The sequence below is a fragment of the Hyperolius riggenbachi genome, chromosome 6, assembly GCF_040937935.1.
Source record: "Hyperolius riggenbachi isolate aHypRig1 chromosome 6, aHypRig1.pri, whole genome shotgun sequence".
Lineage (NCBI taxonomy): Eukaryota > Metazoa > Chordata > Amphibia > Anura > Hyperoliidae > Hyperolius > Hyperolius riggenbachi.
In genome coordinates this window covers 38,388,632-38,416,519 of record NC_090651.1, presented here as the reverse complement: position 1 = coordinate 38,416,519, position 27,888 = coordinate 38,388,632, and the positions used below count along the sequence as shown (strand labels likewise).

Here is a 27,888-nt window from a genome sequence, read left to right as displayed (position 1 = left end):
TCGCAATCTGGACTGTTTGAACGTGACGAAGGCATGACTTGTAATTTAGCTGGCTACCTCATAAAATTGAGACCACTACTTAGGGAGTCAGTGATATCAACTGCTCTGTAAGTTACTGTAGAAATAATATCAGCACTATAGTATAATATCACTCTTTATGACTGCAGGCAGTATGAGACCGTTGGTAAATTTCTTTTTGTTCCGCCTCATGGCTTGAGTCTTTGATGGTCCATTGGGTGGACCCTGAAGTTCCTCATGTAAAGAACATTTTGCATGTCCCTTCTTTAATTTTCTTTATATCCATTTTCTTTCCTCAGTGCCTACAACCATAGTGGCAGATACACCGCCGCCGGAAGTGGTGCAGACCACTGTGTCCACCACCACAACCACCACCTCACAGAGAGGCCTCATTAGCACAACATCAGCAGGAGGTATGAAGGAAGGAAGCCGAGGGCCGAAGCCTCCGCCCATCATGTCTACCACGCGAAATCCACCTCCCACTAGCACTTCACCTTTACCGGAGAAGTTCTGTGAAGCACGAGATGTGAGGGGGATCAGCTGGCCACAGACACAGAGGGGGATGGTTGTGGAGCGCCCCTGCCCCAAAGGAACACGAGGTATGATTAAAACAAATCTTGTGGCAGGCTGTGCTGAGAGAAAAACTTGCTAGATACTGTAGCTGTGTGTAGAGGTTCATGATTGGCTGGAACCATGGCTTGTATGTAGAAGGGACTGTTACCTCAGACCAGACTGTGTCAAGGAGAGCAGATTATGACAATGGCACACACAACGAAGGTAGCTTACTGAGCACACTCAGTTAGTTTGATTCAGATGTCAATTTGCTCTGTTTGTTTCTAATTCACATTAGTTCATGTCCTGTCTATACTAGAAATTTACCAGAGGTCACTAGCTGAAGACCTACTGTACAACTTACATCGCCCTTAGATCTTTTTAGATCTGCGTCTGGAGATGGTTTTTAAAACGTGATTGGTTCTCCAGAAGCCTAAAGCCAGGTTACAGAGTTAACCGTTTTCCTTATATCTTGTGGCTCCTCTCCCCACAAGCTTTCATCAAGGATTCTGTTTTGGTCTTCAAGATGTGCGTATCCTTCTACGTCCAATTGAAAGATTGCCTAAATTCGGTGGCGTAGCAATAGGAGATGTCATTTTGACTGCTTCAATTTTTGTTTTAGTTAGGCTTTAACCTGAGCTCATTAATGTGTTTATGGACAATTACGAGAGATTGTAGATGTTCCCTTTTAATTAGCTTTGGTTTTTTTCCAGGAACGGCTTCATACCTCTGTCAGGTCGCCACCGGCACATGGAATCTCAGGGGCCCAGATCTCAGCAACTGTACCTCACATTGGGTCAATCAACTGGCTCTAAAGGTTCGTAAGCATCTTATTCCTCTTTCTTTTATTCTGTGTCCTTTTTTTTTTTCAAGCGAAGCTATATTGTATTTTTCCCACCTCCCTTGAAATTGATATTTTACGAATGTGTAATTTTTACATGCCGGACATACTAGATATTCAATATATTTGAATGAAATTCTACTTTTGTGAAGAAATAAATTGGTTTTCAGATTTGGTCATAGCTGACCCTGAAAGCTGAGTGTGTCAGAGTTTGTTAGTCACTCAGTTTATGAAGACATGGAAATGAAGCAACATTTAGTCTGATTCATGTAGTATTGGTAAAATTCCCACAGCAACACCCATGTTACCTATGTACTGTGGGTTGCGCTAATTGTGCAATGTGCTGTACTTTGCTGGCTTTGATTCTTAACTCCTTAAATGGCATTCACCCATTAGGTCTGATCAATGCTCTGTGCTCTTGTTCCTGTTCTGTGTCCATGCCCAGGAAACAGGATGGACAGTCACAGGAGTGGGAATGGATGTACAGAGAGAAATGATCAGACCAGATCTGCAGATTACAGGTAGCGGATTGAAACTTTAACAAAGCTACAAGCGGTAGTTGGGGGGCTGCTGTTGTGGCAGGCAAGGAAAGCTGGCAGAAAAAGTTCTATTAATTCAGATTGTATGGGCCACTGAAAAGGGGAAATTTTTTGTAGATCATTTGGAACCAGAGGGCTTCTATTGGGATTTTACAGGAAGGACACATTGGTAATGAATTAGAACTGCAATATTGATCAGGGAGGAATGTAGAGTGGATTTCTCAGTAGGTTCACTTACCCGTTAAGCCTTTAAATACTGTGCATTAATGAGGTCCACTGCTTGACGTTACAGATTCGGAGTGGCGAGAATGCGGCTAGTCTTGGCAATGAGCTGGCCAAGCACACCAAGGGGCCGGTGTTTGCCGGGGACGTCAGCTCATCGGTAAGACTAATGGAGCAGCTAGTGGACATCCTGGACGCGCAGTTACAAGAGCTGAAGCCAAGTGAGAAGGACTCTATCGGACGCAGTTACAACAAGGTAACGCCGACACTCAAATGTTCTCGTCTACCCTCTTGCACGCATGTCAATTAAGGAATTAGAATATAAAATCTGCTACAGGACGAAACAATTTAACTTTAAAGCTATGCATTCTCTCCTAGCTAGATTTAGGAGGTATTAGGAGTGGCTTTAAAATGCTTTGTCTCAATTGTGGAGAATTTCACCCACTTCCTTTCCAGATGGGAAGTTAAACTTTAGCAGCAGAAACAGAAATGACTTCATTATTTTTCCTGGTGTGGTTGGGGAAGGCTTCACATTAATACTCTAGGCATCCCAGGTACAAATCTCCCTGGTAGGGACACAGACAGCAAGGGCAACTTAGCTAGTTATAACTAGGAATGGTCAAGTGAGCTGCTAGCATTTCCAAGTCAAGACACATTTGGTGCAATTTGGAATTGGACAAGATTTAGCATCCACTGCATTCGATTGGCCCATTTTTTTAAGCTGCATAAACGAGCATGCAATTTGCATCTCATTGGCCACGCCTATTCATAACTGTCGGTGAAACTGAACTTTAAAGGTTTTAGAGCCACAAATTATTAATCGGCCAGAAAATATAAATGTCTTAGGCCTCGTTCACATCAGGGCCGTTTCTGTGCGCTTTCCACAGCGCACTGCCCTGTGCGTTCAGCAAGGTATTGATTTTTCCATGTAACTAAATGTAGCTGGTTCACATCTATGCGCTGCGCTGAGCAGCGTTACAGAAACGTAGTGTTGCAGGCATTTCTGTGCGTTGAGCTGTAAAGCGCACAGCAATGCAAGTGAATGGGTCCGCTTTTTTAGCGCATAGAAGCGCGTACAAGCGCATAGAAGCGCATGCGTTTTTTACCCCTAATTGGAGAAAAAAATACATTTACATACAAAAACAAAGTTTTATTGACAACTGCTGCTGCTACAGTAAACAAAACGTGCTTTAAAGAAGCGCAGCGCAACGCACAGAAACGCGGACTAAAGCGTGCACAAGCGCATGCGTTTTTTACCATGCGCTTTAACACGTTTTTCAGCGCAGCAGATGTGAACGAGGCCTTAGGGCTCTTTCACATCAGAGCTTGCGTTGGAGAACGCTCAAAGCATACGTTTTGTTGTATGCTTTTTAATGCGTTTTGATATGCGTTGCACTGCAGTGAGTGTGCGTTTTTAATCCGTTTTCAATGCGTTACAGGACATAGGAAAACGCAGGTAATTTTTTTTTCTTTTAGTTTTCAACTTTCTACATTGTTCCTCTGTTGCATTCTGGGACTGATTGCCTGCGTTAACGGATTAAAAACGCGCATAGTGTGCGTTTTACATTGACTAACATTGTAACGCATAAAGCTAGCGTTGGCCGAAAAACTGCGCCTGGGTGCAGTGTAACGCAACGCACAAAAAGGCTGCGTTATATGTGAAAGCTAAAATGAAAGTCTATGGACTTTCATTTCACCTTGGGTAACGCAAACTTTATCCTTTGCGTTGAAACGCAGAAAATCTGCCCTAATGTGAAAGAGCCCTAAGGCCTCGTTTCCATCTATGCGCTTCTGTCCGCTTTTCAGCAACATGTATCAATCTGTAACATTGATGTGCTGATAAAAAGCGGACAGAAGCGGATAGAAGCGCACTGTGGAATTGAGGCCTTATTGGTTGCTGCTCAATTTTATCAAAGCATTGTGTTACTTCTAGGGATGCCCTGTGGTCACATTCAGCATCATTACGGGTTTTTCAGCTTTTAAATTTAGAATTCTGTAAAGTTGTACGATATGTCCATTCTATAGAATAGAGCCAGTTTGTTTTTATTACGGATTGGTCACATGACTGCAATATAGAACTGCTCCGTAGAATCGTTTTTTCTAAGTGGATTTAATGGGTAACATGGGAACAATTGGCATTTCTGGTAACCGTTCATTTGTGCTTCCGGGGCACTCTGGGAGAATTTACCGTGGCAAGCCTCTGTCCATGTTTGCACGAGGCTTAATGGTTTTTGCCGTCTTGAAAAGGCCTTAGCGGCTGTTCTCTTAAAAAAAAAAAAAAGAGGATAAAATGCTGATGTGACATTTTATGGGACTGCAGAAATAACAGGATTTTATCTGGGGCTAGGTATGGTTTAGGTGAACCAGTGAGAAAGTCTGCAGGGAAATTCTGCTAATGCGATTGGGTGTACAGCACCCTCTCGCACTTCTAGGTTTCAGATAGTCTGTAGTAGTAATAAGCCCACACTATTCAGCCAATTAAAATGCTTCATATTGTTGAAGAACTGTTCTCTGTGGACTTGGTCACCAAAACCATACTAGCTCTTATGTTACCAGTCCAGAGCGCCGTATAATCTGGGCACAGTATTTTCTTGTGGTCCTTATCCTCATATCCCATTTGTAAACCCGCCCACTTCCTAGATTTTGTAGCTGGTTTATATTGGTCGTTCTTGACTGGATAATAGTAAGTGATGCAATACATTTGTATCAAAGCAATTAAACCCATCCCCTGGGGAACGTGTCCACATTCAGGAGATTTACCATCTTTTTCTGGTATCAAAATTTCCTTTGATTTTCTTTTTATATGAAGGTCTCACGAGGAAGACTTAGGCCTCTTTTCCACGAGCAGCTGAAGGCGCTTTTAGCTGCTCTCATCCACTGGCCAGGCACTTGCTAGTGCTCACCACAGGCGGTGGACAGGCAGCCCCTCCATGTAGTTGCTTCTACGTGAGACAGCTTCTTGCAGCCTGGTAACGCAGCGGCATGTTAATTGTGAAATGCGTGGTTGAATGCTGCCGCTACATGCAGCTGAATGAAGTTTGCAGGCTGCACTGGTCGACATGAGCCGTTCAACCATTCGTGTAAAAGAGGCCTTAGTGGACACCAATATAAACATAAAGAGTGGTTCCAACTTTTCCACACTCATGTTGCTGTCCCTCTATACCTCTTTCTCCTTATTGGATACATTTTCACTCTCTTCCTGTGAGGAGAGAATGTGAGGTCAGTTCTTGTAGGTGGAGGAAACGGACAACTGTGAAACCCCAATAGTTTTTAACGTCTTTGTTAACTTTGCAAAGCTGGAATATTTTATTACACTCTGGGCATTTGTCAGTGCCAGCAGGCCTACTTTGTAGAGATGACCAGTGAGATGCAAGTAATTCTGGCGTTTATGCAAAGTTAATGCACAATATATGCAGGTTGGAATTGGGCCAATGAAAACGTTGACTGGCGCAGTGCCAAGCTGCATACTATTTTGCATAAAATTTGCAAGCAAAGACAAATTATCTGGATCTCATTGACCATCTATACTTACTTCTTATCACAATGAAAAAAAACAAAAACTATAGCCCATATGGAATTAGGTTTTTCTCTTGAGTATTCTCCTAGGTGATATTTTACACCTTGGCAATATAACACATTTAAATCACCAGCAAGAGAGAAAATACTCGAAATAATTTTGATTAGTACTTTTGCACCTACTTTTTTTTGTACTTTTTCAATTGCAAAATGCTAAAAAGGTATTTTACTTCAGGAGAATATTTTTTATTTTATTCAGGAGAAAAAGAAATGAATTGAATTGAGAAACATGACAAGCCTCTTACAATCCAGGAATCATGTTTATTGATTTGCTTTAGTCAAAGAGATGTTTTCAGACAACCATGTGTAGGCTTTGTACCGCTTGCCATTCTTGGTAAGAGATCTGGTTTTATATGGCCAACTTAACACTAATAATTCTTGAACATCACAAATATTCATTAAGGGTTGGTGAGCTGTCCGAAGAATGGTAATGTTGATATTTTTCCCTTATTTGGTTATTGCATAATTTATACCCTATTTCCTTTCTGAACAATCTTCTCCCCCTCTTTTTTGTAATCTAACATTCTGGTTTTCTTTGTGCAAAGCTCCAAAAGCGGGAGAAGACTTGCAGAGCTTACTTAAAGGTATTATTTCTATTACCGCATCACATCCTGTGGTTCCCTTCTACTTCCGCCACGTCATACTGTGTTTCAGCCTGTCTGGGTTACCTGGAAGCCAGTTAGCAGAGCCAGGGATGTGGCTGTGAGTTTGCCGAGAACAGACTTGAGTTAAAGGGGATTTCCGCTTCTCCCTTTGAGGGCCTTCATAACTTATGTAGCACACTTATGGTCAGAGGTCCTTTCTTGAAGCAGAGCTTCTGTGGTACGTCTGTGGCTCCACTCCACCATGCAATACTACTAATCCTATTAGGGAATGAGAGCAGAATGCTGAGCCAATGAACCTGCTGCTTACCTGCATGGCCCAGCCAGCTGGTCAGAGGAGGGGCTTTGCCCATGCTGTTCTATGCAGCAGCATACGACTGGCATGTGGGACACAGAACTATGTGTGTGCATGCTGGCCTATCTAATTCACAGCAGTATCTAGAGAAATATTTCATATACACGAATCTAGACTGCATTGTCCAGTGTCCGGCTGTAAGCTCCCGTGCCTGATTAACACAGCTCTAGGTATCAAAGACAGATGACCACAGTACGTGCGCATGTTAAGTATCATTGTGAGGAACCATTTGGTTAATGAGATCACAGGACTTCGGTAAGAAAAATACTCATTATAAAGTAATGGGTTCAGACCTCCCCCCTACCCCTCCGCATCACTCTATCACTCCCACTAATACGCTGTGATTAGCAATTTTATTTGTAATATTATAATTCTCTCTCTTCTAGTCTGCCGGCTGTCACTTTGCTTATTATGCGTCACCTCTTGTCACAAGCCGCTGCTTATTAGTCTCCTTTGACCTTAATCTGTGACCGATGTCACTAGTGCTTCTTTCAAAGGGCTTCTTTTGGTCTGATAAGAAAAATAAACCTTGTTTTCAATTTTCATAATCAAAGGCCAACATCCACCATGCAAATTGACTTTTTTTTTGCGGGTGGCCGAGGGATCATTTCAAAATAATACAATAACACTTGTAAAGTGCTTTTCGCTTTTCTCCCATAGGACTCAAAGTGCATAGATATGATAGGTCAATACAGGGTTGCAGGCTGCACTGCGTTATGCTGGGTACACACGTTGCGATTTTGCCGCTCGGTCCGCGGGATCGATTAGATCGATTCGATTATTTCCAACATGTTCGATTATGTTTCGATGGATACAGACGTCGAGTTTGCATATTAAGTATGCAAAGTTGACGGCTGTATCCATCGAAACACGATCAAACATGTTGGAAATAATCGAATCGATCCAATCCATCCCGCGGATCGAGCGGGAAATCGCAACGTGTGTACCCAACATTACAGAGGAAATAGTCAGGTGTTCATAAATGCCAGACTAAACGGGTGGCTTTTCAGTCTGGACTTAAATGTTTTTTGGGATGAGATGTCCTGGTTGGGTGTGGCAGGGAGTTCCAAAGTGTAGGGTTATCATGACAAAAGGCTACATCTCCAAAGATCTTGAGGTGAACTCTGGCGGTGACCAAGTTATTAGAGCTTTTTGGGGTGGGGTATGCATGCCTCCTCCTCAGGTTACACAATTCTTAAACTGCTCAGAAACTCGCATGCAAATAAAAGCTGTGTTTGACTTCCAATTGCAGTTTTTATATTTGATACTAGTTTTGGCAGATGTTTATCATTTTCATTGTGGAGTGGCCTACAACACTGACAGAGTCCTTGGAACTTGATGGGACAATCTACTATTATACTCTTCTCAAGAAGGGCTTAAAGGCATAGCCAGCATTTTAGTATGTAAAACAAGTGTAGACTCCAATACCCATGAAGTGGTTTTCAAAATAAAAACTAGATACTTATCTCAGTAGCCTCTGAATGCCCAGAGGTTTCCCACATTTCCTTACACCAATCGTTCCAGCAAAGAGTCCTCTTAAACTTATTAGACTAAAGTCCATGAAATCAGCTTCTTCTGGCCATGGGCGATGGCATGCACAAATTAGATCCATGCATGGCCCATAGAGTGTAGCCACTTGCAGCTGGAAAGAAGCTTATTTGGCAGGCTCCAGTCAAGTAAGTTTAGGAGGACCCTTCACTGGAGTCGTCAAGGAGCAGAAAGTATGGTAAGCCTGTGGACTATCCAGAGACTTTCCACTACAGAGGAAAGTATCTTTAGGTAATATTCAGAGTTAACAGAAAGCAATATGGCACCTCCCATGAAAGAGAAGCTGCACTAGCCAGCAAGATGGTACAACACTGTTTACTAATTAAGCAACTTTACATAGGAATGCAGAACCTGGCAAAGATGAGATAAAGTTGAGTTCAGGTTTCCTTTAAGGATACTGTGAGAGGCATCTAATGTCTTGTGTAGGGTGGTGTGTAGGCCATGCTTCAGTAGAAGCACATCTTCAGTTGGTTATATCATTAGGTTGATTGATTAGCTTATTTGATGAAGCTCATTTAAGTTCGTCCCTTAGAAATCTGTTTCCATTTAAGCCACTTTGCATGTCTGCGTCTGGGAAGAGGAAGCGCCTAGTCGCACGTGCTCAGTCTACACAATCGGAGATTTACCAATAAACCTGTCAGCTGCAGTCGTTATCTGCGCACCCAGTCACCGGGGTTATTAGTGGACAGATGGAGGAGGCCAGTACGGGGGCCAATTGGCTTTTGTCCTTTTTGTGGCTTCCTAACAAATGAAACACAAACTCTCGTAAATGGTTTTAGAGCTCCTCGGTGGGTCACTTAGCCACATTTGCACATAAAATTAAATGACTCGGTACGGAATGGTATCCTCAACATGGTTTAAATTGGGGCCTCAGCATGTTTTGCGCTCGTTGATGGTTTTGGCCAATTAGAATGTGCTTTGACAAGCTAAATGTATGATTTTTATATCAGCCACGGAGCAGATGTGGAACCACACACAGAACATCTACCTATCTGCAGGCTGTTCCATTCCCGAGACTGAAGTAGTAACATTATTTAAGCCACCGTTTTACAACCTCATCATTACTGGGGTTTTTTTTCTGTTTCCTTTTCTTTCCTTCCCCTTTACTATGTCCTTATGACCCCTTGTGTGCCCTTAGTGAACTTTTATTTTTTTTTAAATCCCTTTGTAAACAAAGGAAAAATGTACAGAAGATTTTTCTATTCATCTATTTTTCTTTCACCACCAGGGAAAAGTATACATGCGGGGCAAAAAAGAAATAGGAACATAATTGTTTGAAGCATGTAAAACACAAGACCAGGCCAGTCTCTAGACACACAAAATAAGCCTTGTGTCCTGCCCATAGTAAAAAGAAAATGTAGAATAGGGGGAAAGCTTCTAACGTAGCAGTTAACCTACTTTTAATGCTGACATGACTGCTGGAGTCAGCTTGCCCGGGGCCATCATATATGGGGGCAACTTTGTTGAGTTCCCAAATCTGCCTTTTACTCTGGCTGGTAAGAAAGTAAAATGATTGGTAAAGTGGCTACACTCCCATTTTTGTTGGGCTCCTCCAGTTTGAAGACTGGTGGCAAGGAATTTCTTATAGAAAGAGGTGTTTTGGAACAGTGAAGAGATGTTTTCAAGCTGTATCTTCTCATTATGGGGCTTCTTTCGATCATAGACCTTTCTAGTTTCTTATTCTATATAGCCATTACCTCTGTTGATGGCTAGGACTTAGTATAAGGGCCTTCCTTGATAAGGTTGCCTTATAACAGACATCTTGTGATATTTTTTTGAGGGATTTCTTAGCTTGGCAACTTTACATGGTAAACTGGGTGCCTTGGTTTAAACTTTGCTTGGAGGAGGGCATCTCAATCAGGACCTCTTTATTCCATTGCCTTGACTAGGTGATGCTCTCAGCTTCACAGCTGTGTTTCCTCACCCATTAGTTCCACTCATGACACAAGTGTCTTGGATAGCTAAAACACATTGTGCAGATGACTGTTTTTTAATCTTTGAACCAACCCATGTGCTTTTATGTTCTGGCAAGTTGCCTGGTCTAAATAGACGGGAAGTGTACATGAAATTTCTCGTTTTTACATTCCTTGGCAGTTTCAAGTATGTCATAAATGCAGCATGACCAATAATTACTGAGGTATTTTTCTTTTGGCTACATTATGCATATATGTTTTTTTTTTTCTTTATAGTTTACTGGCAAGCCTTCTGTGTATTTGTTTTAGCTTATTTGCATTATGTGCATGTTCTTCATTCCTTCCAGGTGTACGTATATTTTGTTGCCTTTTCCGTCCAGATAGATTATCGTCTTGCCTGCCTGCCGTAACCTACCCGTTTTAGTTTATCGGATGTCGGCGAGTGTCGAGTAGGTTCTGATTAACCTAACTTGGGGGCATTTTGTTTCTTAGGCGATAGTCGACACGGTGGATAATCTGCTGAGGCCAGATGCTCTGCAGTCTTGGAGGGACATGAATTCCTCTGAACAAGCCCATGCTGCCACCATGTTGCTGGATACGCTTGAGGAAGGAGCCTTTGTACTCGCGGACAACCTGGCAGACCCAACAAGGGTCACCATGCCCACAGAAAATATAAGTGAGTAATTAAAGCATACCTTTCCTCTACTAATGGAACCTCTACCGGTTTATGTCAATGGAACAAACCATTTATTGTCCCCTTGTTTTTATGAATGGCACAAATAGGGCATGTACACTTGGTTTCAATGTAGGACATCTTTATGAAAGGCTAATGTATACTTATATGCTTGGTTTGAATATTGGCATGATACATTTGCCCCTGAAATTCTTATTATGACCCCTTTGATTCGTGCTATGTCTAACTCTCATACTAGAGATTGTGTATGAGGTATTAATTTCAGTTCCATGTAAATTGTATGCAGCTTTGAACTGGGCCAATCAAACAAACTCCCTGTCTGTTTTGATTGGTCCAATTCCAAATTGCATAACTTTTGCATACAAACATTTGTGTCTCATTGAGCTTCTCTATCCATATCCCTTTAACCTACCCTAATACTAGACATGCATGCAAATTCAGTCTGCATATTGTAGCCATCAAGCACCTACAGTAAGGTTGTCAAACTTCAGTCATCAAGGGTTAAGATCCACACATAATCACACTGCAGCAATGTTGGGGTACACATACAGACCTCTGGTAAAGATGTAGAAAATGTTAGCACTTGGCAGTCAGGGCGTTTTCTCGACTTCTTTGGTCTCCTCAGGAGGCAAAAATAAATACTCTACAATTGAACATTCGTGAAATCTGGGCAACCTGAGTGGAGGAACTTCTGAAGTTCTTTTCTCTTTGAAAGAAAAATATCTTTATATGTCAGTCAACCTACATAAGCTAGCCATATAAACTCGTGAGAAGGTGGACCTCTTCCAGAGTATGAATGAAGCAAAGAAATTTGCTCATGTAGAATTTTAGGGGTGAAAATATTGAGATTGAAGGGCCTCTTAATGCAGATTTTACAGTGAGAAGCATCTTGGATAGGGATTTGGAAAGCTATCTCACCAACTCTTAGCCCATCAATCTCCTCACTTTGGCCATCTTGCCCTTTATTGCCGCCCCAGAATAAAGCTGGTTAGTAGTATCTTCGGGACCAGGAAGACTGGACTTAAAGGATACAGAGAATATGTGAAAAGGCAGCAGGTGGAACCAGGAAGGATGGATATCGCAATCCCACTCCAGGATGCTTCTAGCTGCATTCTCTGTACTAGTGGGGAGGAGGGGAGCTGCGGGGGGGGGGGGGGGGGTGGGTGTAGGGGGTATAAGGCAGGGCCTCTTTGCGCATGGCACGCGCCCCGTATCACCTGAATTTGGTGCCACTATGGCCACAATACTATAGTGTGCAGCCCTCATAGACACAATTCAGGCTACAACTCAGAGGGGGAATAGTAATTAACGGCACCTAAAATTTCACCCTGCCCCAAAGTGAAGTGCCATGTATACAGGAAGGAGGGTGGATTGCAAGTCAGCCACACAAATACTCATATATGGGTATATATTTCATTTAATGGCCGCAGAATTCATAAGAAAGTACTCTGATACTGGGAACTATCAAAATAAAGGTAGTGATGGAGGATGAGACAGGATGGTATGACTGAAGTTGTGAACTTGCAGGAGTTTAGAGAGGAAGTTGCTAAAAGGACGAGCCCGGGATACCATGTGGTCCTGAAGAATAACTCCCCTGAACAGTAAAACCTGTAGAGTTCCTGTGGACGATTTCTCTTCCGAAAGGTTCTCATTATAGGGTAGAGATGGGTTTATGTTCGCTTGTCAGCCATGCAGAAACAGCAGCATGTTGTCTCCTCTCTCCTTGTAATTATTAAACTTCATTAATTGTTAATTAACTACGAAGGTTTGCTGCGAATCCTGTGATATTAATTGAATTTTTGTTAAAGTCAACCGTACAGGGAAAGCACCCCGCATAAAAATTTTGCCCCCAGCAAAGCAGAAGTTTATCTTGGGGAATGTGAAATGGAGAGTTTGAATATTCCCAGGTTTCGAGCCTATATTGAGTTGTTTCTAAGCCTATCTAATACCATAAGAGGAGGGGGTAGTACGGAATATCTCGTAACGTAACATTATAAAGCTATTAAGAGCGGTTCTGCTTTGGACTGTGGATTTCAGTTTCAATGTGCCTTTCATAGACCCCGAGCACAGTTCTCTCTCTCTTAACAAGAGGCTTAAACAGAACTGTTTCAGTGTTTTTCCCCCTTGTGCACATGTTGAGTTGCCTCATAATGGCTGCATTGTAACCGCTGCTGTCGTGTCTCTCCCCTCTCTCGTTCGCTGTAACCAGTCCTCGAGGTGGCTGTGCTCAGTACTGAAGGCCAGGTGCAAGAGTTGAAGTTTCCTCAGGGCAATAAAGAGGGTAATCTGATCCAGCTCTCGGCCAACACCGTCAAACAGAACAGCAGAAATGGTAAGTCCGCTGGTCACATGGTTTTCCTGCCATTGTTCCTCCGCTCAGATCTGTAACCCTAGCATCCCAATTGTTTACTGGTAAATGCCTACTTTTCTTTAAAGACCTGTGGAAACATCTGTACGGCAGCTCCGATTTCTGCTGTGCTTAGCTTCAATGATATTCCACGGGGCCTTTTAAAACAGGCCTGTTTTGTTAGCGATGGTCAAAGAGGACCGGTCTTTTTTTTACAGAGAACGGCCATATTGTAAGATGATGCTGCAGGCTGCCTACCAAGCCACAAGCAACAAATTGACAATTAGTTCATTTATGAGATATATGGCCTCAATTCACGGAGCATTATCAAACGTTTATCAAACACTTTATCAAACGTTTGATAATTTACCTCATGGGTAAAATCTAATTTTGAATTCACTAAGGTGTTATATATTTGTTGAACGTTTCATCGGTAAAACATTCCATAAGTATATAACACCTTAGTGAATTTAAAATGAGATTTTACGCATGAGGTAAATTATCAAACGTTTGATAAAGTGTTTGATAAACGTTTGATAATGCTCCGTGAATTGAGGCCTGTGTTGCATTGGTTTGCTTGGAGACCATAATTCCAGAGGCACTGTGCGCCTCGTGGCTCCTCGTTGTTGCAAGGTGGTAGGTTAAATGCGGAAAATAGTAAGTTGCGGCTATGGTGGGTGAAGTGGAAGTCTAAAAGTGGTACCCTTTTTAAATTGATATTTTAAGAAGGTCAATACAATGATAAAACCTGTAATACCTCTACAGTCATGGTGTTAAAGTGGATCCGAGATAAACTTTTGCTCATTGCGTAATTGTGCTCCTTTCATAAAGTTTATAGGGCACTCAATAAGCCAAATAATTTTTTTTTTGTTTTAATACTCTAATTCCCTATAAACTAAACAAGCCCTGCCCACAGCTTCTCCAGAGTGCCTTGGCACTCTGAGCCTTAGTAGCAAGGGCTTATGGGAGCTCAGTCTGGGCAGGAGGAGGAGGAGGTTACTAGCCAGAGATTTCAGAGGGAGGAGGAGAGGGGAGTGAAATTTTCACAGGCTGAAAGGGGTGGAGATGCAGAGCAGCTTTGCCTGTGTGTAATGTGACAAACAGAACATGGCTGCTCTCATTGTATCACAGAAATAAATGATCATAAACTGTTGAAGCTGTTTGCAGCTAGATTTGCTGTGCAAACTATCTAAACTTTCGATAAGATATATAGACAAGTTACTTGTTATAGGTTTTTTTTCATCCTGGATCCGCTTTAAACCGGATGTTAAAGAGGAACTCAGCTGTACAGAACTTAATGAATGAAATTGTATATTTTTTTTTACAATATTCGTTTTCTATATTATTTAGTGTTTGCCCGTTGTAAAATCTTACCTCACCTTTATTCAGATTATTAAATTTACCAGTGGTGTCGGCATCATTACTGCTGGCACAGTGAATCACTGGTGATTTGTTGTTGTTTTTTTGGTTTTTATTTTTTCTCCCTCTGAGAAGTGAGCAGGGGCATCCAGTTAGTCTTCCAGGGTGCTCTGGGAGAGAAGACTGCATGACATCACAGCCTAGGCTATAGATTACTGGGAGGGTGGGGTTACCTATCAGTGAACAGCAGTAAAGATATAAGTTGCATTTCCGATGAGTCATTATGGGTCCACTTTAAATGTAACCTCTACACACTTTCCTTGCTGCTGCTAAGGGAGGGGAGGAGGGGCATTTTAGAGATATCAATGATGGCTAAAAGCTACTTGTTTTTATTTTTCTCTCTCTGTGCCAGGCCTTGCCAAGTTGGTGTTCATCCTGTACAAGAATCTAGGCCAGTTCCTTAGTACGGAGAACGCTACCATAAAACTTGGAGGAGAGTTTGCCAACAGCAACCACACCATCGCAGTCAACTCCCACGTCATTGCTGCCACCATCAACAAGGAGTCCAGCCGGGTGACCCTATCGGACCCGGTGCATTTCACCCTGGAACACCTCGATGTAAGCCAACCCGTTTCATTATCTGCTGCATCGTAAAAGCCGGGAGGGAGGGCGGACGGGAAGAGCTAATCGGGATGGAACAAAGTTTCCATTAGAATGCGAAGTGTGCCTCTAGGTCACAAGAAGAATTTCTTTGAGTCATCGAACATAAAATTAAATGAAAGCCGGATCGGTGATTATTAGAACTTAAGTGTATTCTTAATGAAAGCTAATTCGCTGGCAACATGAAAATGTAAATGAGGCAAGTTCATTTGTGAGTGAAAATTAACTCTTACCTTAGCAGCGGGGCAGCTTCATCTAAACTCTGATTACTCCGTATAAATTAGCAGATTTAGATGTCGCCAAGTGTAAAATCAGCTTTGGATGCCAACCTCGGGGAAAAGAGCTTTGTAAAGAATGGCTTTAATTCTCTTAAGTTCTCCCCCCCCCACCCCTTTATGGAAGTCTGTTACCTTGTTGAGATTTGCCACGAAGTTAAAGTGGGATAAAACTCCATATTAACTGGGGGGGGGGGGGGGAGTAAATTACCAATTTTAGCTTACCTATTCTGTTGCTTTTAGGTTTCCCTGTCAGATTTATGAGTTTGATATGTAAAGAATATTCTTGCTGGTTTCCATATTTACTGGTCCTCTGTGATGCCAAATGTGACATCACTTCTGCGGTTTTCTTTAACTTCTTTCTTTTTTTTTCTTTACCCAGTTGAGTGTCAATTTTTCCTCCCTACTGCCACATCGTATTGTCCCTCCCGCAGCAAATATCACACCGGATTACATCACTGTGTAAACTTTTCAAAGGGAGGGTAGATTCAAGTACTTTATGGTCATAGTAGCCTTATCTTATCCGAAATGGGAAGCTTTCTGTTATTTGCATACTGAGATAAGCTTGTTGCTATAGCTTCAAAAAAAAAACAAACAAAAAAAAAAAACTTCCAACAATTCTGTTATCTCGCTGGCACTGCACAGATCCAGCAGTCAGGGGAAACCAGACCAGGGGAAACAATTAGGGAACATATAACGACCCATTTTAGAAAAAAAAGAGGTTTTATATATATATTTAGAGGCAACTACATTTAAAGAGACACTGAAGCGGAAAAAAAATTATATTATGATTTGTATGTGTAGTACAGCTAAGAAATAAAACATTAAGATCAGATATATCAGTCTAATTGTTTCCAGTACAGGAAGAGTTAAGAAACTCTAGTTATCTCTATGCAAAAAAGCCATTAATCTCTACGACTTTCAAAGTCGTGGAGAGGGCTGTTATCTGACTTTTATTATCTCAACTGTAAGGCTAATTTCACACCAGGACGTTGCGTTAGAGGGGGCGTTAAGGTCGCATAACGTCCCCCTAACGGAACGCCTGGTGGTGCTGGATCTGGACGTCAGTGAGCCGCGTTGTGCAGCTCACTCTGGCGTCAGTGATGCCGTGATGCGCACTCTTGTGCGCATGCGGCATCACGTGGTCCCGCCGGCCAATCGCCGCACAGAGCGGCTGCTCCAGGAAGTAAACACTGCACGTCATAACGTGCAGTGCATATTAATTAGCCATGTGCCTGGCCGCTCTCGGCTCCTCCCCAACATTACTGAGCATGTGCTAGCAGTCTAACGCGGCTCAGCCGCGTCCAAAGTACTGCATGCAGTACGTTGCCTTGTGACGCAGCGTTACAATGTAACGCAACGTCCGCACTGTGAACAGCCCCATTGATTTTTCATTACTGTGCGGTGGGCTGCGTTACAGGCTGCTCTAACGTGCGCCTGTAACGTCCCACTGTGAAACCAGCCTAAGTGAACTAATTACTTTTTCTCTGCCTGAGGGGAGGTCATTAGTTCACAGACTGCTCTGAAAGAATCATTTTGAATGCTGAGTGTTGTGTAATCTGCACATATTAGAGAATGATGCAATGTTAGAAAAAACACTATATATCTGAAAATAAAAATATGAGGATATTTTCTTTGCTGCTAATCTTCTAGTAATTATTCATAGTACACAACCAATTCACTATATCATATATTTTTTTCTCTTCAGTGTCTCTTTAAACTATACCAGTTTCCTGGTAGCCCTGCTGATCTCTATAGCTTCAGTACTGTCTGAATCACAACTGAAACAAGCATGCAGCTAATCTCGTCAGATTTTTTGTCAGAAACATCTGATCTGCATGTTTGTTCAGGGTCTATGGCTATAAGAATTAGAGGCAGAGGATCAGCAGGATGGCCAGGGAATTTGCATTGTTTAAAAGTAAATAAATATGTCTGCCTCCATATGATTCTCACCTTGGGTCCTCCCTATAAGTACTTGAGTATATGGAAAGAAAACTGCTAGCCTTGCGAGGTTTATTACAGAATTAGCAGCCAGCAGATGGCCACCTCGCTGAATCTTCTCATTGAGGTTAGAGGGGTAAATTATTCTCGTTATTGGAACCATTTATGAGGAAGAGATGTAACTTCCGATGCACATTTCACAGTTTTGCTCAGTTGATGAAATGCACGAAAGGACGGCTGTTCCGCTCCAGTGTTGGCTAATTGCTCTTCTCTATTACACGCGGCCACCTGAACAAGTTTATTTATTTTTTGTTTTATTTATTCGGAGGTTAAAGTAGATGCAGCAGAATGTTGCGGAGTTAGTTGCGCACTCTTGTCAAACTTCCTTTCTCTGTAACACAGAGCATATTTTTATAGCGCTTTATCTCCTTCGCCGCTAAATAATGGATTTGTCCTTGAGAGAGAACAGTTGTTTGTGAGAGATGTGGAAAAAGATGTGGAAAAAGAACGTTGGAGAAGAGAAACGAGATCCCACTAGCATAGCAGAAGATCTAAAATATCCTCCCGGTAAAACCTCCCGTAGAACTTGTGTGGTGTCCATTTGCTTTGCTGGTCGGTGGACCGACTTTGCAGTTTTTCGACCCAGGCAGAAATTGCTTTCCTGTGTAGCTCAGAGTAATTAGTTCTCACTGGACAGGTTTGCTAAATTCTGATAAATTTAGAAGTGGAACGTCAACCCAAACTATTTACTCCAGTTTAGATAGTTTGGTAAAAGCATAAAAGCCCAAGAGAACCCAAAATTGCATGAATTGGCTAACTTCGGCGCCAGTGCGTGGATCACTTGGGTATTGCCACAGGCCGTAATGAGAATTACGGCTATACCGGTGCTCAGTAACTAATTTGGGTGCCAGGAATAGCCGGAGCTCAAATTAGGAAAAAAAAAGGTAATTTGGTCACCGTCAATAGCCAGTGCACAAATTACTTTTTTCCCCAGAGTTGCTACAATTGGGAGGAGAAATGGTATTTGGCGTGGTCAGGCGTTTCAGCTGGAGCAGGGTGAGCTGTCTTTCGACTCCACCCTGCGGCCAAATTTGCCTGCACCATTTTTTTAAATTGCACAGGGTACATTTTCAAAGCCATCATATTGATTAGTGACAAATTACTTACTGAGTGCCACTACAGCTTATGGTAGCGCCGCTTACATTTCCAATCGCTATTTTTACCTGATTTGCACGAATGGGGCATTCCTAAGGATGGGCCACTTGCTCCCTGCCCATAATCTATATTCTGCTCAGTCAACTTTTAACTTTAACGGGACGCTAGAGGGGTGAGGATGGTGCTGTAATATATCTCAAAGCACTGCAGATGAAACCTCATTAAAAACATGAAAATAAAAAACTCTGTTCAGGGGTACTTTAAGGTAGATCACTGTTCACACTATGGTTTTACAGTGAGGTTGTAGCTTGAGAGAAATTGTGAGAAAACTTGTGATTGGTTGTTAGAGGCAGAACTGTGGTCAAGTGTGGGTGGTTAGGGAAGTCATAATTCAGAGATCCAGCATTTTGCCAATCCATTTGTTATTATTGTATTGGCCATCTGTATGGTCTAGGTTTCAAGACTGGTTGGAATCTGGCAAATCTCGATGTCTTGCTTCGAAATGTATTTCAGTCTTTGGCTGCCATCCTCTATAAATTATTGTTTTATTACATGGAGATAACGCAAATGGTTTGTTCTTTTCCAGCCCAACAATTATTTCAACGCCAACTGTTCCTTCTGGAACTACTCCGAAAGAACGATGATGGGTTACTGGTCCACGCAGGGCTGCCGCTTGGTAGAGACAAATAAAACCCACACAACCTGCGCTTGTACCCACTTGACAAACTTTGCGATTCTCATGGCTCATCGACAAATTGTGGTAAGCATGGTGGCAAGTTATAAAACTGTATTATATATTTATTTTGCGGTTTTTTTTTCTTTGTTGTTTTGTTTTGTTTTTGTTTTTCTTGCTATGTTATTGACTTTATGTTACATTTTCCTATTTTAATTCCTTTCAGTATAAAAGTCCAATGCATGAACTGCTCCTGACCGTCATCACGTGGGTGGGCATCGTCATCTCTTTGGTCTGCCTGGCCATCTGTATCTTCACCTTCTGCTTTTTCCGTGGCCTCCAAAGTGACCGGAACACCATACACAAGAACCTCTGCATCAATCTGTTCATTGCCGAATTCATCTTTTTGGTTGGCATTGATAAAACAAATTATGAGGTAAGGACCATCCGATGCTGGAACTGAATACACTGACACAGCTGCTACTTGACTGCGGATAATACTGAGTCATTCAGACAAGTAAATGAGCAAGTTTCTGTCTATTGAATTTACTGTTAGATGGTGTCTCTGGACACACAACTGTCCCAGTGCTTTATTTGGCAAACCATGTGGCTATACAAACTGAGCAATCTAACACCTTGTTGTGGGTCAAAGGGAGGGGGTGGAGCCTTGACCACAATAGCAGTTTTGCTGAGAGATGAATTTAGGTGGAGTCACTGGCTAGGAAGACAGTGCCAGAACATTCATAGCATGACTTCAGCATTAATATTAGTATACTTGAGAACATTATATTTTTAATGTAAAAGGAACCTTAAGTGACATGTTGAGATGGACATGTGTATGTACAGTGCAGACAAATAACCATGTTGTGCTTCTTTTCTTATTTTTTTCTGCCTGAAAGAATTATGTTAACATTCAGATTTGCAACTGACCGTTTCTCTTCAGTTGGGACCATATCTTAAACCTGACTGATAAGGAATTACAGTCATAAAACCGTTTTCTGGCAGAAAGGAATAAACAAAATATATTTTAGCTCTTTGGGACACACAAACACTGTCATTGAGCAGTGACAAAGCAATACATCTACTTTAAGTTTTTAAACATACCATAAAACTGTGGAATAGCTAAAAATATTTTATGTTTTCTGGACTCCCATCAGTAATTTATTGCTGTCCCTTGTTTTTTTCTTCTGGGCCACCAGGGTCCGTAATTAAAATTAAAGATTTACTATGGAGGTAAGAAAACTTCTCTGATTCTGAGACACAAAAATCAGGGGGTACCCAAAAGCAGGTCTAGTCCTTTCTCACACTATCAGGACTAAAATAACTTGTTACCCGGGATGGACTTTGAATTCCAGTCAATACTGGGGGGAGGACATGACCTGGGTCTATGGAGGGTATGGTGGAAAAAAGCTTTTAATGGTGCCAAACCTAAGATTTGTATTATTTCCAGAACACAAAGCACACTCCTAAGACCAATCGGTAATCTGTCATAATAACATTTTATATTTTATGTTTTTCTATCTCTACACCCATTTTCCTAAATGTCCCCCGAACAATAATGTATCATTATAATCTTCCTTCGGTACAGCGAGAAATATCCCGGCGCAGACAGCGCTTTGCTCCGAGCACTAAAATTCCGCTATCAATGGCTCTCCGCGGGAGTCGTATTGTTTGGATAGGTTATAAAAGAGTGAGATATTTCACTGTGCTGAGTAATATTTTCCATTTAACAAACCGGCTTTTTAATACCAGGTGTCTACTTGAGATACTCAGTCTTTGGTGAACTATTTTTTTTTTCCCTTTTTTTATTCTTGGAGAAATAATTTATCGGAGTCCAGTAATGCCTGAGATGAAGTCGTAATGGCATTTATAAATGGAAGTCCTAGAAAGATTCCCTGGTGCCTGGGTTATATAGTGCTGTACGGGGACACATCGGTCTTGATTTACTAATGTTCTACTGAGCTTGAGAACATAAGTCATCATGCAAATCCGGCCTGGATTTAAAACTAATTTTACACTAAAAAATACTGGTGCCTATGGAGAGGGAAGGCTTTGGGTCTTATGGAACCTTCCCTCTGCTCTCACGGGTCCTGCGTTCCATCCATGTCACCCCTGTTTGAATCACCCTTGCTGTGTGAGGCTTTGAAAGTCTACGGGAGTCCAAATACTCCTGAAGACGAGTGGTTCTGTCCTGCACATGTGTAAGTGCAAGAGGCTACGCAGGCGCAGTATGGAGCCGCCCATCTTTGGGAGCACTCAGGCTCCCGAAGCCTCCCGCGGTAGCAGAGGGCAGTATTTGGTCCGGGTACTGCTAACAGGGCGACATTGCTGGAACTTGGGGGCCGTGAGAGGAGCGGGAAGGCTCTATAGTGCCCAGAGCCTTCCCTCTTCTTAGGTGAGTGTCTGGTTTTGTTTTTTTAGCTTAACATTTACTTTAAAAAAAAGAAAATGCTTATTAGGGGGATGCCTCTGGCATCACCTCAGTTTACAGTACATAGAACTTGGTTACCTCCTGTTGAGAGAAAGCTGTGAATAAGTGGAAAGAAGCAAGAAAAAAAGGAACACAGCATAGTTATTAGTGTGCTTGGCACTGTACATACACTTGTCTATCTCATGTTACATGTCACTTCGGGTATCCCTTAACCATTTATGGCAGTTTTTTTTTTCTTTAAGTATAATATAGAAAATCTGTTAGAGCAATTCTATGTTTTGGCGAATAACACAAATATTGAATAAAAATATTCTTGCAAAATGCTTATTTATTAACCTTCCAGCAACTGTAACTATAGGCCAGGTAAGCTTGCTTACATCTACTGTCTGCTATTGGACAATTTTCCAATAAATTAGGTCCAGATATACAGGTTCCAGTATACTCTCTGGTTTCTCTCAGCTCAGCAGAACATTATAACTCAAGCCCAATTGACTTTTCGCAACCTATGTCGCTACATCACTGCTTTATTCGTCTCCTGCAGATTGCCTGTCCGATCTTCGCTGGCCTCCTCCACTTCTTCTTCTTGGCGGCCTTTGCCTGGATGTGCCTGGAAGGGGTCCAGCTCTACCTCATGCTTGTGGAAGTATTTGAGAGTGAATATTCCAGGAAAAAGTATTACTACGTGGCTGGATACCTCTTCCCTGCAACCGTTGTTGGCGTCTCCGCCGCGATAGGCTACAAGAGCTATAGGACGGAGAAGGCGTAAGTAATTTGTGAATGATTTTTGTAGTGCATTGGCAAAAAAAAACGTAAACTTTCAGGAGGATAAAAATTAAATAATCCAAAACAAAATAGGCACAATTGAATGACCCACCTAAATCAATGGCCTGGAAATGTAAAATTTGATTTTGCGGGAACAAGTAAAGAAAAAATTCTTCAAAAAGACCTTGTAGCTGTTAAGAGAATATTAAAAATTTTTTAAGAGAAAATGGATTTTAAACTGGTACAATGACATTATTAAATATTGGATTATAAATATCTATTTAGTATGATTCTATACATGCTGTGAACATGCTATGTGCCACCATGACAACACACTCTAACTAGTTCATCTGAAGACCTTTCCAGTCACCACTTTTTATTCAGGTGTACTATCAGCTTGGCGACCTCACACAGCAGTTGCCCGACCTATCTTCACAACAGACAAGGCAAGACTGGCAGTAAATATTGTAGTTATTTCAGTAAATGTAACAAGCCTTTCTTGCCTTTTCTGTTGTGGGGTGTAGACCTGCCAGACAACTGCTGTGTAAGGTGACTGTGTAAGGTTAGCTACTCTGTAGTGTGTGTTGTGGTGGTTGCAAGTAAGTATATTTTGAATCACCTGCCGTGTCTGGAAAATCACGTGTCTGCAGACATGTCCTTGCACAGCCTCCTGTTTCATGGACTCCTTTGTCATCCAGCAGTCATTCTATCTCACTGGTGGTCGTCAGATGGACAGATGCTTGATAGAAAGGCCAGCAGCCCATTCGTTTGTTCTCTTTATTTAAAACACAAAAATGGTGTCATTGTCTTGGAACTTATTTATACCCTCTTGTTGAGCACCCAAAATCCTTTCAGTTACTCACAGGGCTGTGGAGTCGGAGTTGGATTCGGAGTCGAGGAGTCGGAGTCGGGGCAATTTTGGGCACCTGGAGTTTGAGTCGTGGTTTCAGAAACTGAGGAGTCGGAGTCGCATAATTTTTGTACAAAATCCACAGCCCTGTTAAGTATAGACTAAGGAGGAGGAGTCGGAGTCTGAGCAATTTTGGGTACCCGGAGTTGGAGTCGGAGTCGTGGTTTCAGAAATTGAGGAGTCTGAGTCGGAAGATTTTTGTACCGACTGCACAGCCCTGGTTACTCAGGAACATTGAAAAAAAAATATGGCCTTATTCTGTGGTTTATTTTTTTTTTTGTTAAATCCACTAAGGAGTTCTTCAGAACACCTTTGTAATTCAAAAATAAATATGCGACTGCGTGAGATTGTTTATCGGATCCCGTCGTGACAGCAGAAACGTACTTATATTAACAGAAAATTTATTCAGCCCGTAACTTCATAGCATGGAAATCGAGAAACCACGGCGTGAAGCCTAGACTGATAACTTTATGCATCATTTAGCCTAATATAGTGCGTTTCATTTTTAGATTTTATTTTATATTTTTTCTGTTTGTTAAGTCCCACTTGGGTTATTTTTTAATGTCCTACTGGTTTGCAGCCGAACATGACAGCTGAACACTTTATGCGTCTTGTGTTCCACCGAGATGCCTGCTTTGCATATGCCATAAAGATGAAAGGCCAAACTTGAAGATTACAAAGAATAGCCTGGGTAAAAAAATTAAAAAATTAAAATAAAGCTGTATTTTTATAGCAGTGGCTCGGATCAGAGATCTCCTGCTGCAAAAATCCAACTGTATAAATCAAGTCATTTGTAAGGTAAATAAATTATACTCCTGTAAAGCAAGTCAGATGGCTGCGCCGTGCTTGGTTGCAAGTCCCTCTGTTGGTTTCGGGAAAAAGATTCCCCAATTCTCACATCATATTGGCATCGCTCGGTAAGGGGTAGGAGGGAAGGAGGCCTGCGCTGTGAACTATGATTTCCCAATCTCATTTGTATTAATTTTCTGCTCTTTCCTCTCGAAAGGTGCTGGCTGCCGATAGACAACAATTTCATCTGGAGTTTTATTGGTCCAGTGGCTTTCATTATTTTGGTAAGACGCTCTCTTCCTTTTTCGTTTCGTAAATCATTTCTGCATAAGGGTCGCATTTATAGAATGAATTGAGTGTCAGGTTCGCTGTTTATTTTGGTTAATGGAATGTTTGAAGGCTTGGACGATGAGGTGGGGGAGTGTTTTGACTATGTTTCGGCCCTTCCTCCGTTGTTGGATAGTGCTGAAGACGAGTCTAGTCTTTCCTGCTAATGGGTAACTTATAAAAATAGTGAGAAGAATGGATTACACAGATGGTGGCCTTGATTGACAAATGATTTGTTTATTTTTTTTGTCTTGGTACATTTATTGCTGTTATAAAGAGATAAGAGGCACCCACGGGGATATCAAACTATGTTAAAAACATGACAAAGAACAGGTGGCTTACCTCTAAGGATAACAATGGATTCATAAAATAGATTCATTTAACACTGGTGATTGGTTTTGTATGCTCTTAGCCACTTCCTCAGGAAAGCACCTTAATCCAGTGTCATCCTTAGGGCCCATTCACACTTGTGCGTTTTCAGAGCGATTTCAGCTTTGCTGCAAATCGCTAGCGATTTAAAAAAACGTGTGCACAATGAAAGTGTATGGAAGTGTTCTCATCTTAAGCGTTTAGCGATTTGCTGAAACGCAAAAGCGTTGCATGCAGCGTTTTCTGAGTGATTCTGGAGCGATTAGCGTTTCAATAAAAGTATTTGAATTGAACTAGAAAACGCTAATCGCTGGAAAAACGCTCTCTATACAGTGAAAGAATGCTAGGAAAAAACGCCAGAAAAACGCTCAGCGTTTTGCGTTAGCGTTTAGCGATTTCTAGTGTGAATGGGCCCTTAGAGGTAAGGATTGTGTACCAGGCATAAATGTACTTGTACGTAAGTGTACTTAAATTAGGCATAATCTGTACCCCAAAATACTTCCATCGTTGACCTTAGCCATTTTGAAATATACGTTTGTGTCACATTGTATGTTCATATTGCATGTGCGTTAAATGCAGATGTCTAAGCAGATAGCATTCTGTGCAGGTTCTTGTTTATCCAGGTCATGCTTTAGCCAAAAAAATGTAAGGTAGCTTCAGCTGGACCCCATTGTCTATTGTAGATTGTTATATCAGCCCTACAAAGAAACTTTTTTAGTTCTAATAAGGTTTAGGAGATCCCTAGGCTTTTAATAAGGGTCTGTAATTCACTTACATCAGCCAAACAGTCTAGCTAATGGACTCTGGTTATGCAATTGTGGGTACTGACTACAAAATGTCTTGGTAAGCATGGTAAAACCTGGTGATACAACACACTGCTGTGTGCAAGCTGCTTGTCCCCCCAAAGAATGTGACTAAACATGAAGGAGAACGGATGAAAATGAGCAACGGGACATGGGTAAATCACTTAGTTAAAAGCCCCATGAACAGAAACAAACAAAAAAAAAGCTGAAAAGAATAGAACCATCATCTGAGCTGAGGTGTCCAGTTTGAAGCTACCTGGTTTTTTTTTTTTTTTTAATATATACATGGTGGACTTACTGTTGTATTATGCCTGATTGTGATTTATGTATCTAAGATGTTCCTTCTCACCTCCCTGGTCGTTAATTGTTTCTCTGTGCTCCTTATATTCACGTTATCCTTTCAGTTCTGGTATCCTTTAAGAGCACACTAAAGATTTGCTATCGTCTTAAAAGAAGTTAAATGTACTGCCCTTGGTCAGGTTTGACACTTATGTTCTTACTGTTACAAGACAGGATGGTTTGGGGCATCTGCAGGCTTTTCCTGTTCGTAGCACCATCCACTTATGCACATTCATGAAAATTCATGGTTTATTGAGAGATCACATAATGCATATACCTGGCTTTGATTCTATCCGAATAATACTGCAATTTTTGACTTCAGATTGAAAAAGTTGAGCTTGTCCCACTTCTGTCCATAGTTTTCTATTTGCCAGTAAGGCCACTCATCACAACACATTGGGTTAGGAAAGGTTTGGAGGTAATGTAAGTCATACTGCCCATGGCATAGGGGGGTTAAGTTACCTATGCCGGCGCATATAGCCAATGCATTCCTCTTGTAGTCCACGCAACTACACTACTTCCTACTTCAAAACCAGGATGAGGAAGTAGTGGCATTACATCAACCACAAGTGGAATGCATTGGCTATAGGTGACGGCACAGGTAAGTTAACCCCCCTCTGCCACAGGCAGCACTATCTAATTTTAATTTTAGATTACAAGTAGCTACGTACTCATAGCAAACATCGCTAGTTCTAACTGAAAAGAGAATGCCTTGTTAAAGGGGGGAAAACACCCCTAGAGGACTGTCCAACTCTGTGTGCCCATTTAAAACTGTTGGGCATAGTTTACCTACGTGTCTGTGTTTTGAAAATCTTTTTTGCAATAGTGGGATTTTTAGAAGGATCAGAAGTATGTGCTTATTAGTGATAAATGTTAGGATAATTTATCAGTGATAAATATTTTATAGCTCTGTGTGCTTTTTTCCAGTTAGTCCTGCAATATGTATAATTTATAGGTCAATAAAGTTTTTCCAATTTGCATACACCGTTGAGTCCTAAGGAGCCCTTTGTCAATTTGAATTGTACCCACAATAAGGTTCAGGACCACTGCCGAATGTGGTAAAGGTGATGCTTATTCTATTTACTTATGTCCCTACCATTTCCCCTTACCCCATCCCCTGTGAGCATAATTTATCAGTGAGTGCCACAAAGTTCACTTTGAGCCCCTCTGTGCAACATATAATTCCCACCATAGCGGTTTTGATATCCAGTATTGGCGGCTTAGCAGTCAGAGGGCGCTTTGATAAAAATTCTCCACCTGTTAGGCACTGCAGCTCGGTAGAATCCTGTAAATAACTGAGAAGACACTACCAGGCTATGTCAGTCTAGGAAACTGACCTTTCCAACAGCACATGAGTAGGCAGATCATGCCAATATGTTTCCATTACTTTGCTTGGCCTCCGATCCTGAATTGACCTAATAATTACAAGCAGGGTTGGTGCTATTACAGGCAGCCACCAAAGGCTGAGCGGGGAGATCCACGATTTTTCCTATTTTTTAAACAAGTCGGGGTTGCTAGCGGGGAGCTCTTATGAGCAGCAGTTCCATATAAATGCCCTTGTCTCTGTTTCTTGAGGTTGGCTTGCTGCAGTTCCTCAGGTCTGATGATGTCACAATGAGCCATAAACTCTAGCTTATAATATATCAGCTGTGAACATCTGTTCTTGCACTTCCTAAGTCATTGTGGAGGGAGAATTGAGACTTATCTGTTTTCCCGGCACAAGGTACTTGCCATCTGTATCCCATTATAAGAGAGACAGCAGATCATCGCTCCATCTTTGTATCCTTTTAGAAATACAACAGAGTTTGGGTGGAGACACTTCCCCAAACCTCTTAACGGCCTGATGCACTCTTTCCTCAGGGTAATCCCCGAGGGTGTCATCAAATAT

The 27,888-nt window shown here is 41.7% G+C and overlaps 1 protein-coding gene across 17 annotated transcripts in view; it reads left to right on the top strand.

The window, feature by feature from the left end:
* ADGRL2 (adhesion G protein-coupled receptor L2) overlaps positions 1-27,888 on the top strand; it is a 332,423-nt gene that overhangs the window by 258,822 nt on the left and 45,713 nt on the right. For 10 of the 17 annotated variants that reach the window (XM_068239161.1, XM_068239156.1, XM_068239155.1 and 7 more), the window contains exons 6-16: positions 318-617; positions 1,284-1,387; positions 2,243-2,428; positions 6,294-6,332; positions 10,659-10,842; positions 13,070-13,192; positions 14,979-15,184; positions 19,184-19,357; positions 19,497-19,706; positions 22,243-22,463; positions 24,380-24,446. In XM_068239161.1, coding sequence (XP_068095262.1) covers positions 318-617; positions 1,284-1,387; positions 2,243-2,428; positions 6,294-6,332; positions 10,659-10,842; positions 13,070-13,192; positions 14,979-15,184; positions 19,184-19,357; positions 19,497-19,706; positions 22,243-22,463; positions 24,380-24,446 — 1,814 coding nt within the window. The remainder of the gene's footprint in view (positions 1-317; positions 618-1,283; positions 1,388-2,242; positions 2,429-6,293; positions 6,333-10,658; positions 10,843-13,069; positions 13,193-14,978; positions 15,185-19,183; positions 19,358-19,496; positions 19,707-22,242; positions 22,464-24,379; positions 24,447-27,888) is intronic. The other 7 variants (XM_068239162.1, XM_068239158.1, XM_068239157.1 and 4 more) reach the window with 1 other exon arrangement.